At 29.3% G+C, this 15497-nt stretch overlaps 1 protein-coding gene, 1 long non-coding RNA gene and 4 other non-coding genes across 6 annotated transcripts; all 6 read left to right on the forward strand.

The window, feature by feature from the left end:
- The first annotated feature begins 7045 nt into the window (after nt 1-7045).
- Nucleotides 7046-8663, forward strand: LOC112786661 (pathogenesis-related thaumatin-like protein 3.5). The gene is made up of 2 exons (XM_025830025.3): nt 7046-7189; nt 7725-8663. Exons 1-2 carry the CDS (start codon nt 7126-7128, stop codon nt 8477-8479), a joined length of 819 nt encoding a protein of 272 aa, XP_025685810.1. The 5' UTR covers nt 7046-7125; the 3' UTR covers nt 8480-8663.
- A 1042-nt stretch (nt 8664-9705) lies between these two features.
- On the forward strand, nt 9706-9787 carry LOC112788374 (small nucleolar RNA Z199). Its single transcript, XR_003195740.1, has one exon. It is a non-coding gene; the product is annotated as a small nucleolar RNA Z199 (small nucleolar RNA).
- Nucleotides 9788-9872: 85 nt separating this feature from the next.
- LOC112787587 (small nucleolar RNA SNORD18) lies at nt 9873-9947 on the forward strand. Its single transcript, XR_003194993.1, has one exon. It is a non-coding gene; the product is annotated as a small nucleolar RNA SNORD18 (small nucleolar RNA).
- A 100-nt stretch (nt 9948-10047) lies between these two features.
- Nucleotides 10048-10130, forward strand: LOC112788379 (small nucleolar RNA U54). Its single transcript, XR_003195745.1, has one exon. It is a non-coding gene; the product is annotated as a small nucleolar RNA U54 (small nucleolar RNA).
- Nucleotides 10131-10222: 92 nt separating this feature from the next.
- On the forward strand, nt 10223-10317 carry LOC112788383 (small nucleolar RNA R64/Z200 family). The gene has a single exon (XR_003195749.1). It is a non-coding gene; the product is annotated as a small nucleolar RNA R64/Z200 family (small nucleolar RNA).
- Nucleotides 10318-10766: 449 nt separating this feature from the next.
- On the forward strand, nt 10767-12266 carry LOC140183304 (uncharacterized). Its single transcript, XR_011879258.1, has 2 exons — nt 10767-11159; nt 11337-12266. It is a non-coding gene; the product is annotated as an uncharacterized lncRNA (long non-coding RNA).
- Nucleotides 12267-15497: the final 3231 nt, after the last annotated feature.

Here is a 15497-nt window from a genome sequence, read left to right on the forward strand (position 1 = left end):
TTCTTTCCTCCTTCATTTCTTTTTCAATCATGTTCTGAAATCTAAAATTCTTTGTTGTTTTTCAATACCCGAGTTGAGCATTATTTTCAATACCTTTCAAAAGTTTTGAACTTATACTTGTTGGTTAGTTCTTTCTTTTTATGCATTATATTTGTTTGATTTTTGAATACGGTAACATTATTTATTTTATGAAAAAAAATGCTTTGAATGTTCAAGATTCCTTCCTTTATAGATCTTTGTTTTAAACTATTAATCAATGCAAGTTTTACCCTCGCACTTCTGTAATGATTTGCTTGTTTGGATTTTCATTGAAGACCCTTTACTCACAAGTTCCTAATCCATTTACTGATTTTCAGCTGTTTCCTAGTTCCAAATTTATGATCCGAAAAGCATTTTGCTTGAAGTTACTTTACCTTGTGCAAGTTAATCATGTTCTGGTTTAAACCTTGAATTGTTGCATATGTAGGGGGTTTAATTTTAGAATGCCCATAAAGTTTATTGAATAACTGCAAATAGGTTTAATTATTGTGAGTAATTGATTGATTAAATCAAGGCTGAATTGTGACTGTGAAAATGTGATTGGAATTGTTGATTTAGTGATATTGACTGATTATGTGAATCATGAATTGTTTGACCAATAATTACTGGGAATTCTAAATTTGTGGTGGATTACATTGGATTGATTGCCGTTAAGATGGTTGATTGATATATGGTAATGATGGTGAACTTGACTGATGGTTGATTTGGAATTGATTTTGAGAAGTATTAAAAGGGTTGAATTTTGAAATACTAAACTATTTGCTGAAAATCTGAGTTTTGAAATAAAACGGCAACTTTGAAAGTGAACCAGTAACTTAATAGTGATTGGAATGATATGAGACTAAAAGCTAAGCGAACTACAACAAGTATAGTTATTAATATTCAATTTTGAAGGTTTCGTATTAACTGGAGAATTAGTTATGATTTTTCAAAGTTGAATTATAAAATCTGATTTTTGCATTATTTTAAACGAAGTTAGAAAATTTGAAAATCGATAACTAATTCTGTGATGATCGGAATTGTATGGGATCAAGTCTGAATTAAGCTTGGGAATATAAGAAGTTGGACTAGTGAATTTGAGACCTTTCTATTAAGTTTATGATTTATGGTGAGTTTTGAATTGTGGATGTCAAATCTGATTTTTCTGCAGAATGTTTAACACAACAACAACTTGTTTCCTCTACTGGAAATTCTCCAGTTTGAATTTCGAAATGAAACTAGCTTTAAATAAAACTCTAGTCTTATTACTTTAATTTCATAAAATTCTTTTGCTATGTGATTGAATTATATTGAAAGCTAAATTACGTTTAAAGATTTAGACAAAATAAAAAGTAGCAGTTATTATAACTAATGTTAGTTTAAGTTAATTGCAATCACATCAAATTTTAGTTTTATTTTCATTATCTTATATGTGATTTATTTGTAAATTAAGTCATAACTGTGTGATCATATAAAAATATTTTAGTGTATTTTACAATGATAATAAGTTAGATGTACATGTAAATGTTGGCTTAGAGGATAATGAGATGATTGCTGATATTCTTCTGTCATGTTTTACATAATCTATCGATTAATGACATAGATACGTAATATCCAAGGCCATGATAATAATCTAAAGGCACTTCGTTGAAGGTTTCTATAGAACGGGAAAGGAAGCATACTGATTTTTGTGACATTATTTTTAATTTATGTTTTACTTTGCTTTCTCTGTTGTTGATTTTGCCTTTTTGCTTATGCATATCCTTACTTGATGGTACACGTATGTATCCTCCAAGGTTCTTGAGGAAAAATCTTTGTCCTTGACCGCTATTAATCTCCAATTCATAAACCTTGCATCTTTTGTTTCAATTTAAATTTGTGTGACGTGATAACATTCATGCCTTTTATCATTTTTTTGAAATGTTCGTCTCATAGTTTTCCTTTGAGAATGTGAAATAATTCTTAGTTTTATCCATTGTTGATGGATATCTTATTTGATTGTGTTCTTAATCACTCTCTTAAATCTTTGTGAACATTGTCATTGACTTTAGTGGCCATCTCTTATGAGCTTTGTACTTCTTTTATTCATTTTGAACTTGTTTTGACTCATACTCCATCTTTCATTTTTTTTGCTTCTATCGAAGTTTCTTGATTCAGATTTTCTTGTTAAGATGTGGTTTGACTTTCTTTTGGCACATTTCATTGTTTCTATACATCCTTGTTTCATTGCGATCCTACACATCCTTCCAAATTCTTGTGAACCTTATATGTGATACTTGTTCTTCTCTTCCTAAACTTTGTATTCATTTGAGTAAACTCGAGATTTTATCGGTTAACGTGTAATTATTAGATATAACAAGCGATACGTTAGTTTTTTAAGATGTGGCTCATGGGCCCGGAAGGTGAAACTTGTAACTGTGTGACGTCAAAAGAAGATTATGGAGTAGCAGTATTCTGAAGAGGACGTTAAGGAGATTTTGGTATAAGTTGAAATGTTAGTCCTAATGTTTGACTTTCAGATATTCTTTGGGAGTGATGAACGAAGTGAAAAGCGCTATATGTGTTTGACTTATTAACGGAACAAGAGAGTGTGAATGTTAACCACATCTTTTTAACACAAACCTACCTAGTAACCATTTGTACCTGATTATATTTCTTTCTCATGTTCGGTAAAGGCTAAAACCATGTAACATTTTGCATACTGTATCAATTTTCGAGGACGAAAATTTTTGTAAGGAGGGTAGAATGTAATGTCCCAAGTGTTTTTTATTACTACCTTACCCTCATATTTTATCAAAATTTCTAGACTACCCTTATCCCTCTTTTTCCCACCTTAACCTTAATCCAAAAATCCCTAATGTTACAACACATACACCCACAAATAAGAGAAAGAACGGGAGAAAGGGAGGAGAACAGAAATCAAAAGAGGAGCGATTGAAGAAGAAAGGAAGAAGAAGAAAGGGAAAAGAAGAGACGATGCCAGCAGGGGTGGGCGCTGCTGTTGCCATCGCAGAGAAAAGAATAGATGCGCGAGAGAGATGAGAGTGAGATCACAGGCCTTCCACGGAGAAAGAGGAAAGTGCGTGACATAAAAGAGGGAGGAGGGAGTCTTGTCATCGTCGCTGTGCCCGCCGCCCACTGCAGTTGATTGAGACTGTCGCCGCCCCGGTTGAGGTCATCATCGTTGCCAACTAGGGCAGAGAAGGAGGACGCGAATGGGAGGGAGAAAGGGGAGCTCTGCTGGAGCTCATCGCCAAAGTGCTGTCGCCTTCCACCACCGTGACACAGAGCCAGCCTTCTGTTTCTCCATCGACATTGGGGTTACCTCCGTTGCAGGTGGAGGAGGTCACCGGAGAAGGATTGTTCTGTTCTGCTTCTGGTTTTGGTTTTCCATTGGTTGCCGGAGTCTCTAGGGCCATGAAAGTTGCTGCCGGAGTCGTCGCCACTAAGAGCCACCACTGCTATACCTTTCCCTTAGTAAAACAAACCCCATTCTGCTTGTACTTGACATCTCTTCTTATTCTTGTTCCACTTTAATCTACCTTACTGTGTCGCTCTATTTTCGTGCCATCTTTCTTGATTGATTTGCTTTTGCTGCTGTTTGTTACGGGCTAGAAGTGGTAGCGATGCTGTTGTTGTTGTCGAGATGACATTCGAGACGTAGTCGTTGGTGCTGTTTGAATTGAAGTTGCTGCCACTGGCTCGGTCCAAACTCTGTGTTCTGTCGTTTCATTCTATTCCAACCTTTCTCAGCTTTTAATTCGGCATTTCGGGTTCGGTTTCTTCGGTCCCTTAGGACCAAGTTGTGAGTAGGCTTTACATTTATAATTGTTTGGCTTTACGTCTATAAATATTTTTTTTTTATATACGGTGCTTTGAATTTAGTTATACTTACAAAGATTATTATCAAAGGATTTTAAATTGGTTTTACTAATTGAGTTATTAGAACTATATATTTATCATTGTTAAGCTCATTCTAATATGCACATGAGACTATATATTTTTATGAGACTATATGTATGTTTGAAGAAGTTTTATATTATTTTAAAGCATTTGATTCTACTCGAATATGTATTTTTGAAGCATTGAAATTTTGTTGGTACTCACTTATTTTGGAATTATGAAATATGTTTGAAATGCTTTAAGATTGAGAAATAGGATTGAATATGATTTGGATGAGAAAGTATTATCTGATTTGATTTTATTCGATACCTTATATATTTGAAAGATCAAAGATTTGTTGTATTTAAAATTATATGTTTGGAATTGGTTTGGGAGGCTCGTATTAGAAAACCGTAGTTAACGGCGGTTATGACGTTAACTTAGATGCATCTAACTCAGACTCCAGCTAGCAGGGGTGTTGCTAGCCTAACGTGTAGGCCACACGTTAGATCTGTTATTCTGTTAGGACACACAAGAGGAAAGGGCTACCCATAGAGGTGGAGCCATCCAGGTGTGGACTTTTGATTTGATTTCTGTATGAGAACTCCCTTATTGATTCACTTATTATTATCAACTGCTATTTTCTAATTTAAATTACTTTGATAATAATGTTTATATGGTCTCATGTGGATTATAGATGTATTGTCTAGTCACTGAGTTGCAAAACTCACCCCTTTTTCTAAAAATATTTTTCAGGAACAAATACTTGACCATGTGAGACTTTCTAATCAAGAGTCACGATCTACAATGAGTATCTATTTTTGTCGAGTCCTAGATGTATATGCTCCATATGTCACAGGCAGGATCCATTCATATTTATTTATTTTACCTTTTGTTAAAAACATGTAATTATTCATTTTAGAAACTGTAAAGTTATTTTAAAATATTTGTAATTTTCTTATTGAATTTATCTTTGAGTCGGTTAGGCTTGCTAGGGATTATTTTCCTGAGCGCCGGTCATGGCTCGTTTTGGGCTGTGACATATCTAATTCAATTTAAATTAAAAATTGACTAAAAATTGCACTGATTTAAATTTGATTAGATTTTGGCAAATCACATAGATTAAATAGAATTTGAAATTTACTTTTTAAAACTTATTTAATTCAATTCAAATCACACCATATAATATAATATTATTATTTTATTTATAATATGTTTAATTTATTATACATTTTTATTTTATTCATGTCTTATTATTATTTTGTGAATATTTTATGAATTTTAAGAAGATATTTATTTATTCTAATCAATTTATAATTTTTTTTATTTTTACGTTATTATTAATTTTTTAAGATATTATTAAAATTTATTATATTATTATTGGTTATTTGAGATTTAATGTTGAGATTTATTATATATATTTAATTTTTTTATTTACAAAATCGTAAATCTAATTTAATTTAAGTCGTTTAAAATTGAATTAAATTGTCTAAAAATAATCTAATTCAAACTGTATTATAAATAAAATTAGTTTTCGAATCGGATAGTTTTTTTTGTTAAAATCAATTCAAACTGCGGCTGCAAACACTTCTGTTAATAATTTGCCATTTGATTTTATAATGAAATATGTTGAGAGAGTAGATTGAGTAATTTATTATAAATAATGTGTCCCTTAAGGGTTTGTTATCTTTTAATAAATAATTTGCCATTTGATTTTATAGTATTTGTAATATTTTTAATGGTTTTTGTTATCTTTTAATAAGAATATAATTTTCTTTGAGAAAATATAATTATCTGTTTGTGTTTGTTTCTACTTGTTTTGGATCTTGAAAATTAATAGGTTGAGTTCACTTGTATTTTGAAACTGGTATTTGTAATTTGATTTACTTACAATGAAAAGTCCATATTTTATAGCGGACACTAAATGTATGGTCTTATTACGGTATTAAAAAAGATTGAATCAAAATAAATGATAGAGAGAAAGAGACGAGACAAAATCAAAACAATTTGCTCTATAGATGATCTTACTTATGTTAACTATAAAAATGTTCCAACGTGAATCCAACTTATCTCCGTTAATGTTTTTTGACTTTTTGTTGAGGTGGCTAATAGAATTGCTATTGGGACAAATAATAGAAATGTCTGTGGTAAGTATACCAACAAAAAAAAAAAAAAAAAGAAAGAAATATCTGTGGTAAAGAAAATTGAGGAGTAGAGGCTCAATTTAGTTTTTGTCTATTTTTAAGAAAAATAGATGATTTTTTTTAAAAAAAAATTGATTTTCAGTTTTTATATTTTGAAACCATATAATTTATCCGTTAAAAATTTCGTTAAATAGTAATAGTAATTATTTGAGGAGATTTATTTGTAATTTTAAATTTTTATAAAATTTTTTTAACAATATGACTAATTATGACCACTATTTATTTATTTATTTATTTATTTATTTATTATTATTATTATTATTATTACTTTTATTTTTATTATTTTTATTATATATCTATATTTTATTATCATTATTATCTTGTCTATTGTTGTTATCACTAATACCAATATTATTATCATTAATGTTCTTTTATTTTGTTTCTTATTTGATGTTATTTTTTTAAAAGGTATTTGTATTATTATTTTTAGCAACGGTATTTCTCCACTTATATACCACTAAAAAAAAAATTTTTAAAAATAAACTTATGAATAGTTTGTGAAAATTAAAAATTTCTATATATTATAAATAAAATCCTCATAAAATTAATTTTTGTTATTATTTAAAAAAAATTTAATCGTATTGTCTCAAAATAAAAAAAATTAAAAATCAAAGTATCTCTTCTTTTTTTTTAAACAGAAATTGTCTTCTCTTTTGTAAAAATAGACAATGACGACCAAGTTAGATGTTTACTCAAAATTAAATAACGATAATAATCTCTCACTAAGCAATATTTTCATCATTCTCACTCTAGTGTGCACGTGTCAATTTCATCGAAGCTCCTTAATCATTGTTTTACTTTTCTTCAAGCGATGATACAATGCTTGAAGTTCACCATTATCATCATTCTTCTTGCTTTTCTGTAAATTAAAGAATATCCACATCAAATCTTGAAGTACAATTGAAGAAGAAACACTTCATTGGCTTCCTTTCCCTAATCTTCAACCGCATTTTTATATATATACACACGACATTCACTAGCTCCATGTTCATTTTCCAGCACTCATACCAATTTATTCAGAATGCAGCTTCCAAAGTCCATTTCCACCTTGCTTTTCTTCATAATCTGCCCTTCCATTTTCTATGGTAATAATTACATATTTCAACTCTCTACTATCCCCAAACAATAGAAACATATATGTTATTTCCTGTCAAATTTGTTTGGTTTTATAATACTCTTATAATCTAAAGTGTAATTGAATATTTTACTTTAGAATATAGTTATATAGAATGCAATACGTTTTGATACGCGAATAGGTACATGATACATCATATTTAAAATATGTATATAAAAATATATATTTATGACATTTTAGTATGTAAATGAATTGTAAATTAGTATATGGTATGTTACCTAATTAGTAAACTCATATAACTATGTTTCAGACAATAATATGATGCCTCGAATATAGTTTTGTGCATTACACACTAGGATAATCTATGATATAGATTTTATCATTTTAGCATAATTTTACATTACTAACTTGGATTAGCTTAATGCATCATACATCAAGTTAATCTCTGTATATTTAAGTGATTTCCATTTATTTTAATGTTACAACATGTAAAAATTTTGCAAAATTATTGGTTTGTTGAAATGACAAAATATATATAAATGCAGGGAATATTGTTATAGAAGCACATAATGCAACATTCTATGTGCACAATAAATGTTCTTTTCCAATATGGCCAGCAACAGCACCAAACAATGGCCAACCAATAATAGCAGATGGTGGATTCTACCTTGCTCCAAACCAAACCCAAAAGATCATAGCACCATTGACATGGAACGGTAGAATTTGGGCTAGAACAGGTTGCAACTTCAATTCGAATTGGAAACCAGCATGCCAAACTGGAGATTGCGACGGAAGACTAGCCTGCAAGGGGCTCATAGGCACGCCCCCGGCAACACTAGTCGAGTTCTCGCTCCAGGGCGAGAAAAAGGCTAGTTTCTATGACGTTAGCCTCGTTGATGGCTATAACATACCAGTTTCCGTGATGGCAAAGAACAAGGATCCTAAATGTTCAATCCTAGGATGCTTAAAAGAGTTAAAAAATTATTGCCCCCATGAGCTTGAGGTTTTGAACACTCGAGGAGAAGTTGTGGCTTGTAAAAGTGCTTGTTTGGCTTTTGATGTTGACAATTTCTGTTGTAGGAATGAATATGGTAGTCCAGAGAAGTGCAAGCCTAATGTGTACTCAAACATTTTTAAGGAGGCTTGTCCATATTATTTTAGTTATGCCTTTGATACACCTACTCCTTTGGCGAATTGTTTTTCTAAAGAGTATGTGTTAACATTTTGTCCTTATGGGTTGGGTGGTGGTGATAATAATGGTAATGGTAATGGTAATGGTGATAAGTACCAATCTGAATAGAATTTTGATATGAATTTAAGAACTAATTTGTTAATGTATTAGTCTTGGTTATGTGTGGTGGTTGATTTCATCAGAGTCAATCAAATTAATATTTGTTATTGTTTGAAATATAGTAATGAAATTGTATATGTGGTTCAATTCTAATGTTGACATTAAAAAGGGTATTGGATTTTATTGGTTGAAATTGTTGGCACTAATTAGTTGTTGCCTGCTACAAAAGGAACACATTTTTTGCATTTTTTTTTCTAAGTTTCACTTTTGGAAAGAAAAAGTCTAGGAGCAACAACTTTATTAAATTATAGTCAGTATATAATTAGCAAAAGAGAAGTGAGTAATTCTATACAATTGAATGAAATCTCATACCATTAAAAATATCATTAATAGCTACTTAATGAATACAAATCACAAAATTTACTGGGCCTAGCATTCCTCTTTTTGAAAAAACAGTTTCTTCCACTTTTGCAGCTTTTAAACACTCAATCACTTGTATTTTTTTTCTCTTCATAAGAAGTGTTATGAAAAACAAAACCTTAAACTCGCTATGTCAGTATTATTATATGTCTTGATTTGTATAAAATGTTGTTGGTGAAGAAGTTGTACTATTTACATCCATGTTGCTATGTATCATGTTATATGCCGATATTATCATTGTTATTTTACATGGATTTTTTTGGATGATCAATTTAACAATGTGTTAGTAAAAATTAAAAGTAAATAATTCTATAGGTTTTTCATTTTTTTACTTGAAACAAATACAATTTTTTGACTAATATTTACTAATTTGTTTGAAATTATTTTTTTATTTTGAATTTTAAATTTTAATTATAAATCTGAAATCTAAAAAAATGGGACAAAAAAATAATTTTATAATAAAAAAATTGACTAATTAAAAATTAATTTTCTATACTTATACAAACATAAAAAGATATTAAATAGGCTGGAAAATTGGGCTGTTAATGTTTTATGAACTGAATAGAAACAAAGCTTAGAAATGGTTTTTGACCAGGCCCATAACCCAGTCACCCCTTTCCATGTTTAGGGTTTCTACGTTCTACTTTGCCGTCGAAATCCTCTTTATAAACCGATGCAGCATCTGGTTACAATCACTGCCTCCAGGTTATGCTTTTTTCGTTCCTCCATATTTCTCTGTTAGATCACCTACTCTTACCATTCATCTTCGTTAGGTTACTCTATTTCGCTTCTTTCTTAATCGTGTGTTTGTTTTCAATCAAGTGATGAGAAAATAAAACTGCAACAATATGAAATGGATTCAATCCATGATTACCTGTATTTAAGTCTCTGATGATTCACTCGCATCTTTTGTTTCTCCTATTCAGCTTCTTTTTTATTATTATTATTTTTTTAAATTTTGTTTTCATGAATTGAAAGCTAAGAGACATGATGATTTTTATATTGGTCCGTGTTTCTGAATTACCGTGACCGACATCTTTTTCCAATCTCTGATCTCTATTAGCGAAATAACAAAACTTATTTCCCTTTTTTCCCAAATCTTAGGGTTTTGAATTTTATATCTCAAATTCAACTATTCTGAACCTTCAATTAGCGGTTGCTCTGTGATTTCTTGCATACATTGCAGTATACGCTATTCCGATTTAACGTATGAGCAGAAATTTTATTGCGTATGAGAGCTACTGCTAATCTGCTATATTGTTCTAACCACAATTGTTGATTTTGTTTTTCGTTCTGTTGAAATTTTCAGCTGAAAGTGAATAATAGATTCGTGTTCTGCTGTGACGAACTAAGAATAAAATTCACATGTCAGACTTCAGAGATTTTTCAAAAGTCAATGAGAATGATAATTCTTCACTGAGCAGAAACTACAAATTTATTTAGTTTTATTATGTTTTTGTTAAGAAATTTTGGAAAATTTTATTGACGGGAGATTTCTCCGAAGGAGTCTCATACATAATTGAGAGCAAACTTAATTGGTGTTTGCATAGTTCTCAAGTAACCGTCAGAAATCAATGCTCTTCGGCGTCGACGGTGTCGCCCTAACGGGTGGCATCTCCGCCGGGGGCTGTCTCATATTCCATTGCCTTGTGGAGCGGCGTCGCCGCCTTTACCATTTGGGACTGGCCATGAGACATACATTTCAATTTATAACTAAATTTTTTCTTTAGATTATATAATTTAGGTATAGTATACTTTTAATTCTTAATTAATTAAATTGTTTAGTTATATTTAATTTTGTCTTTTCAGATTTGTCTCAAAATTATACTGAATGATAATTTCCCGTAAAATGATAGGGATAAAATTTAAAATTTTAGGGATAATTTTATCACACTTGAAAATATAATTGAAAACGTTAGCGTCAAATTAAATTTTAGTGGTATTTTCTAATATTAGGACAAAAAACCTATAATTTATTTTCATGTATACATAATGTGATATAATGTGTCGTGTAGTTTCTAGATATTAATAGATAATGGTGTCAAATTGATTTTAGTTATGCATATGCTAAAATTAACTTATTAATATAGATGAATTTTTGTTAATCTTTTATTGGCTGGCAGGATCTTTATGGAAATGGTTCTACCATTTGTTTAAAACCGTCAAGGAAAAGAAAAAGTTCTTCCTACACCGCAAGATTCTGTTCTCTACAGAGTAAACATGTTCTATAATGTTCAAATTATCCTAGAGAAATTCGTTTGCAATATTGGTAAACTATGAATACTATGTACATTTGTTCTATTTTGTTATTAATGCATATTTTATTAACTGGGACCATTTTTTACACGTTGAGAGTACACGTTTAAGGCCACGTCTGGTCCCTGGCCAATTTTAGGTCGGAATACTTTTTGTTGTTTGCCTCCTGAGTATGTGAAATCTCAATCAGGTAGCATGTTTGTTGGGAGGCAGAATGATTTCTCAGGACGTTGGTTGCGGGGCTGCTCATGTATCTAGGATGAGTTTGTTAAGAATAACATTTTAGCTTCGATTTGTAGTAAGGCTTTAAGAGTGGAATAGATATCTCCGAGGTTCATGTTATTGTGTGAGCAATTGGAAACACCCTGGATATTATGCGGAATTAAAGGTTTGCCAAATTTATTTGATGGAAGCAAAGAGGTTAGACTCTATCAACTTGGTTCAAAATGTTTACTAGATACTGATATGCATAATCTTTTATTTCTGCATGTATTTATGAACTCATGAACAAGGGTGAAACTCAAATCCTTTACCAGCACTGTTTGCTAATTCTCCTCTAACAACTTAAGTTATCAAATCTTTAAAGATCAACCTCTCTATATGACTATATCCAACACAACATTTGGGTGATGCATCAAATTCAAATCTGCCCCCCATAAGAGACTTGTCAAATTCTCATCCTCAATGGGCAGTTATGATTCTTTTTCTGATGTTGTAACTGGCCTATTTCTGTGCATACCTCGTCCAAAAGCTGCTTCCCCTGTAGGTTTCTACCTGGTAGCTGGTATGTTAGGCGACACTGAGTATAAGAACCCTCCAAAAATGATGTTTGAACAAGAATGTCATTAACCACATCAAATTATGAGTTTTCTTTGCATTTGCTCTGGACTAATAATCTTGCCACTGTTAAAATCCTTCTTGTTTGTTTTCATGGCGAGTGCTACGGTGCTGAAACAAAATTTTTTTAACACCTGAAATGAGGTGGTGACAAGGAGAGTTGGACACGTATTGGTATTATTGTTGCAGGAGGAGACACAAATTACAGAACAGCAGTAGTAGCAGGAATTGTATTGGAAATATTAAGTAGTTATTAATAATTAAATAAAGATAACCTTTTTTATTGGTTTTTGTTGTCATTGGACATGAACATGCTATTTTCATTTTGTAGCTGGATAAGTTATTCCAAAATTGAACCATTAATCAATAATAATAATAATAATAATAATAATAATATTTGGATATGGCATGATATTTAGAGCATGTAGTAGTTATTTGTAGTTTTGTATATGAAAATTAAATAGGACCACGATAATACTATCATAGTAATAATGAATTAAAATTATAAATTTCAGTAAAATAAATAATAATAATAATAATAATAATAATAAAATCTTAAATTCTTCTATTATTTTATCTTTTTTTTTTTACAAATTCATTAAACCTTAAAACACAAATTTCTAATTAAGAAATTAATTTTATTATAAAAGATAAATCACATAATTTAAGTATATATATAAAAGTCTAAAATAAAATAAAGAAAGTTAATAAAAAAATAATAAACAAATTAAAAAAAATGTGTTCGAAAAATTATAAACTCTAGTTGCTAAATCCTAAACTCCCTAAATTTTCGACAACAAACTCTAAGCTTTAACCCTCAATCCAAAATCTCTAAATCCTAACTCAAATTTTATACCATAAACACTAAACTACAAACCTAAATAAAAAATACTAAATAAATAACCTTTAACTATAAATGCTAACTCATAAATTCAAAATTATAAATCACACTTTCTATTTTATCAACAATAAACACTAATTTCTTAACCCTAAATTCTAAATAATATCATACATAGTAAAATATTAATAAAGATATTTTGTATCACTTTTTTAATTAAAAATACTAAAATTTTAATATTTATTGTATACAATCTTTTAAATTAAAAAATTTCTACTAAAACCTAATATTTCAAAATGTCAAATCTAATATTGTAATGAGTAAACGAGTTTCTAATTTTTATGTGAGGATAATTTTGTTTCAAAGGATTTATTAAATAATATTGAAGTTAATCTAAAATCTTCTTCTATTGTTTAGCTAGTAGTCATAAAATCATTTATAGATGTACACCTATAATTTTCATATATTGCATTCTTTTTTTTTTTTGGCCATGCAAATTAAATTATGTGAATAGAATAACATACATTAACATAGAATAGACATATAACTAATTTTTATTCAGGACATATATATAATTTTAGCCTTCAATCAATTTATTAATATGAATTATCGTTGTTTTTAAATCCTATATATATTCTTCTTTTAGTTTTATTTTCTTAAAAATTTACTATTCTTTTAAACTTTGAATGACTCATTAATTACTTTGTATTATTATGCTCTTCAATTTTTTTATAAAAAAAGAAAATATTAAAATTATCAAATCACAAAATACTAGCAAAAATAAATTTTTTAATTTAAAAGATTATATACAATAAATATTAAAGTTCTAGTATTTTTATTTAAAAAAGTGATACAAAATATTTTTATTAATATTTTATTATGTATGATATTATTTAGGATTTAGAGTTAAGAAATTAATATTTATTGTTAATAGAATAGAAAGTGTGATTTATGCTTTAGAATTTATGAATTAGCAATTTATGGTTAAAGGTTATTTATTTAGTATTTTTTATTTAGATTTGTAGTTTAAAATTTATGGTATAAGATTTGAGTTAGGATTTAGGGATTTTGGATTGGGGGTTAAGGTTTAGAGTTTGTTGTTGAGAATTTAGGGATTAGAATTTAGCAGTTAGGGTTTATGATTTTTTGAACATATTTTTCTCAATTTATTTATTTTTTTAATTAATTTTATTTATTTTATTTTATACTTTCATATATATACTTAAATTATGTGATTTATTTTTTACAATAAAAATAATTTCTTAATTAAGAAATTATGTTTTAAGGTTTAATAAATTTGTAAAAAAAAATAAAATAATAGAAGGATTTAGAATTTAATTATTATTATTATTATTATTATTATTATTATTATTATTATTATTATTTATTTTACTGGAATTTATAATTTTAATTCATTATTACTATGATAACATTATCGTGATCCTATTTGATTTTTATGTACAAAACTACAAATAACTACTCCTACATGTTCTAAATATCATGTCATATCCAAATATTATTATTATTATTATTATTATTATTATGATGGCCCAAAATAATTTTTTTTATCAATGATTTATTTTTCAAATAACTGGGTCCAACTAATAATAATAATAATAATATTATTATTATTATTATTATTATTATTATTATTATTATTATTATTATGGCCCAAAATAATTTTTTATCAATTATTCATTTTTCAAATAACTGGGTTCAACTATAAAATAAAATAAGCATGTCCATGTCTAATGATAACAAAAACCAATAAAAAAATTATCTTCATTAAACTATTAACAAATACTTCCAACAAAATTCCTGTACCACTGTGTTACTCTGCGTTTGTGTCTGCTCCTGCAACAACAACACTAACACGTGTCTAACTCTCTTTATCACCACCTCATTTCAATAGATGCTGAAAAAATTTTGTTTCAGCACCACAGCATAACCCTTGTTTTCATTTATTCTAATGCAAAGAATAACTTTGGGTTAATCAAGTAACCTGTTGAATGAGAAATCTTGCTTGAGGTGTGTCCGCCAAAAAATACCTGATGCTAGCAGGATTTCTGCTATATATTTATGGTCATTTATTGTCACTGAAATTGGTGAGTTTCTCATCATTTTGATTTGATATCTTGAATAATTTGAATGAAATTCCGTGTATTCGAGTCTCTTCATGAATGATGAAGTTAGCTTTTGTTTTGTTCGATAAAGGAAAGATTAACAGAGTTCGCCTCACTGTCTTCATCGGCACTTAGAACTTCTTCACCTGTATGAGAAAATTTGAAGAGAATTAAAATGTAACTCGAACTTTTTTCTTGAGTTGTTGTAATGCCACCAAGGGTATTAGCTTGAATAATTAGTCTGACAATGAACTTAAGATTATCCATGATGAAATAAAAGTTGAATACCTAAATCATCTGAGATGTTTGATCTCTTTCTCACTGGAGATGGTGGGTCTTACCTGTAGAATGCAGGATGAAGAATAGACACAGGACTTGGTTGTTCTACGGTAACCATTGTGTCAGCCACTAGAACCTACTTCTCATGGCCTTCTCTTCTTAGCAATAGCCAGTCAGCAATCAAAGAGTAAGTATATGTAGGGAATAGGAGTAGGAGCGAGTAAGAGACGGGGGAATACGAGAGGATAGGGCCGTGGATGAGCAGGAGAAGGCG

Source organism: Arachis hypogaea, chromosome 20 (assembly GCF_003086295.3).
Source record: "Arachis hypogaea cultivar Tifrunner chromosome 20, arahy.Tifrunner.gnm2.J5K5, whole genome shotgun sequence".
NCBI classification, from domain to species: Eukaryota; Viridiplantae; Streptophyta; class Magnoliopsida; order Fabales; family Fabaceae; genus Arachis; species Arachis hypogaea.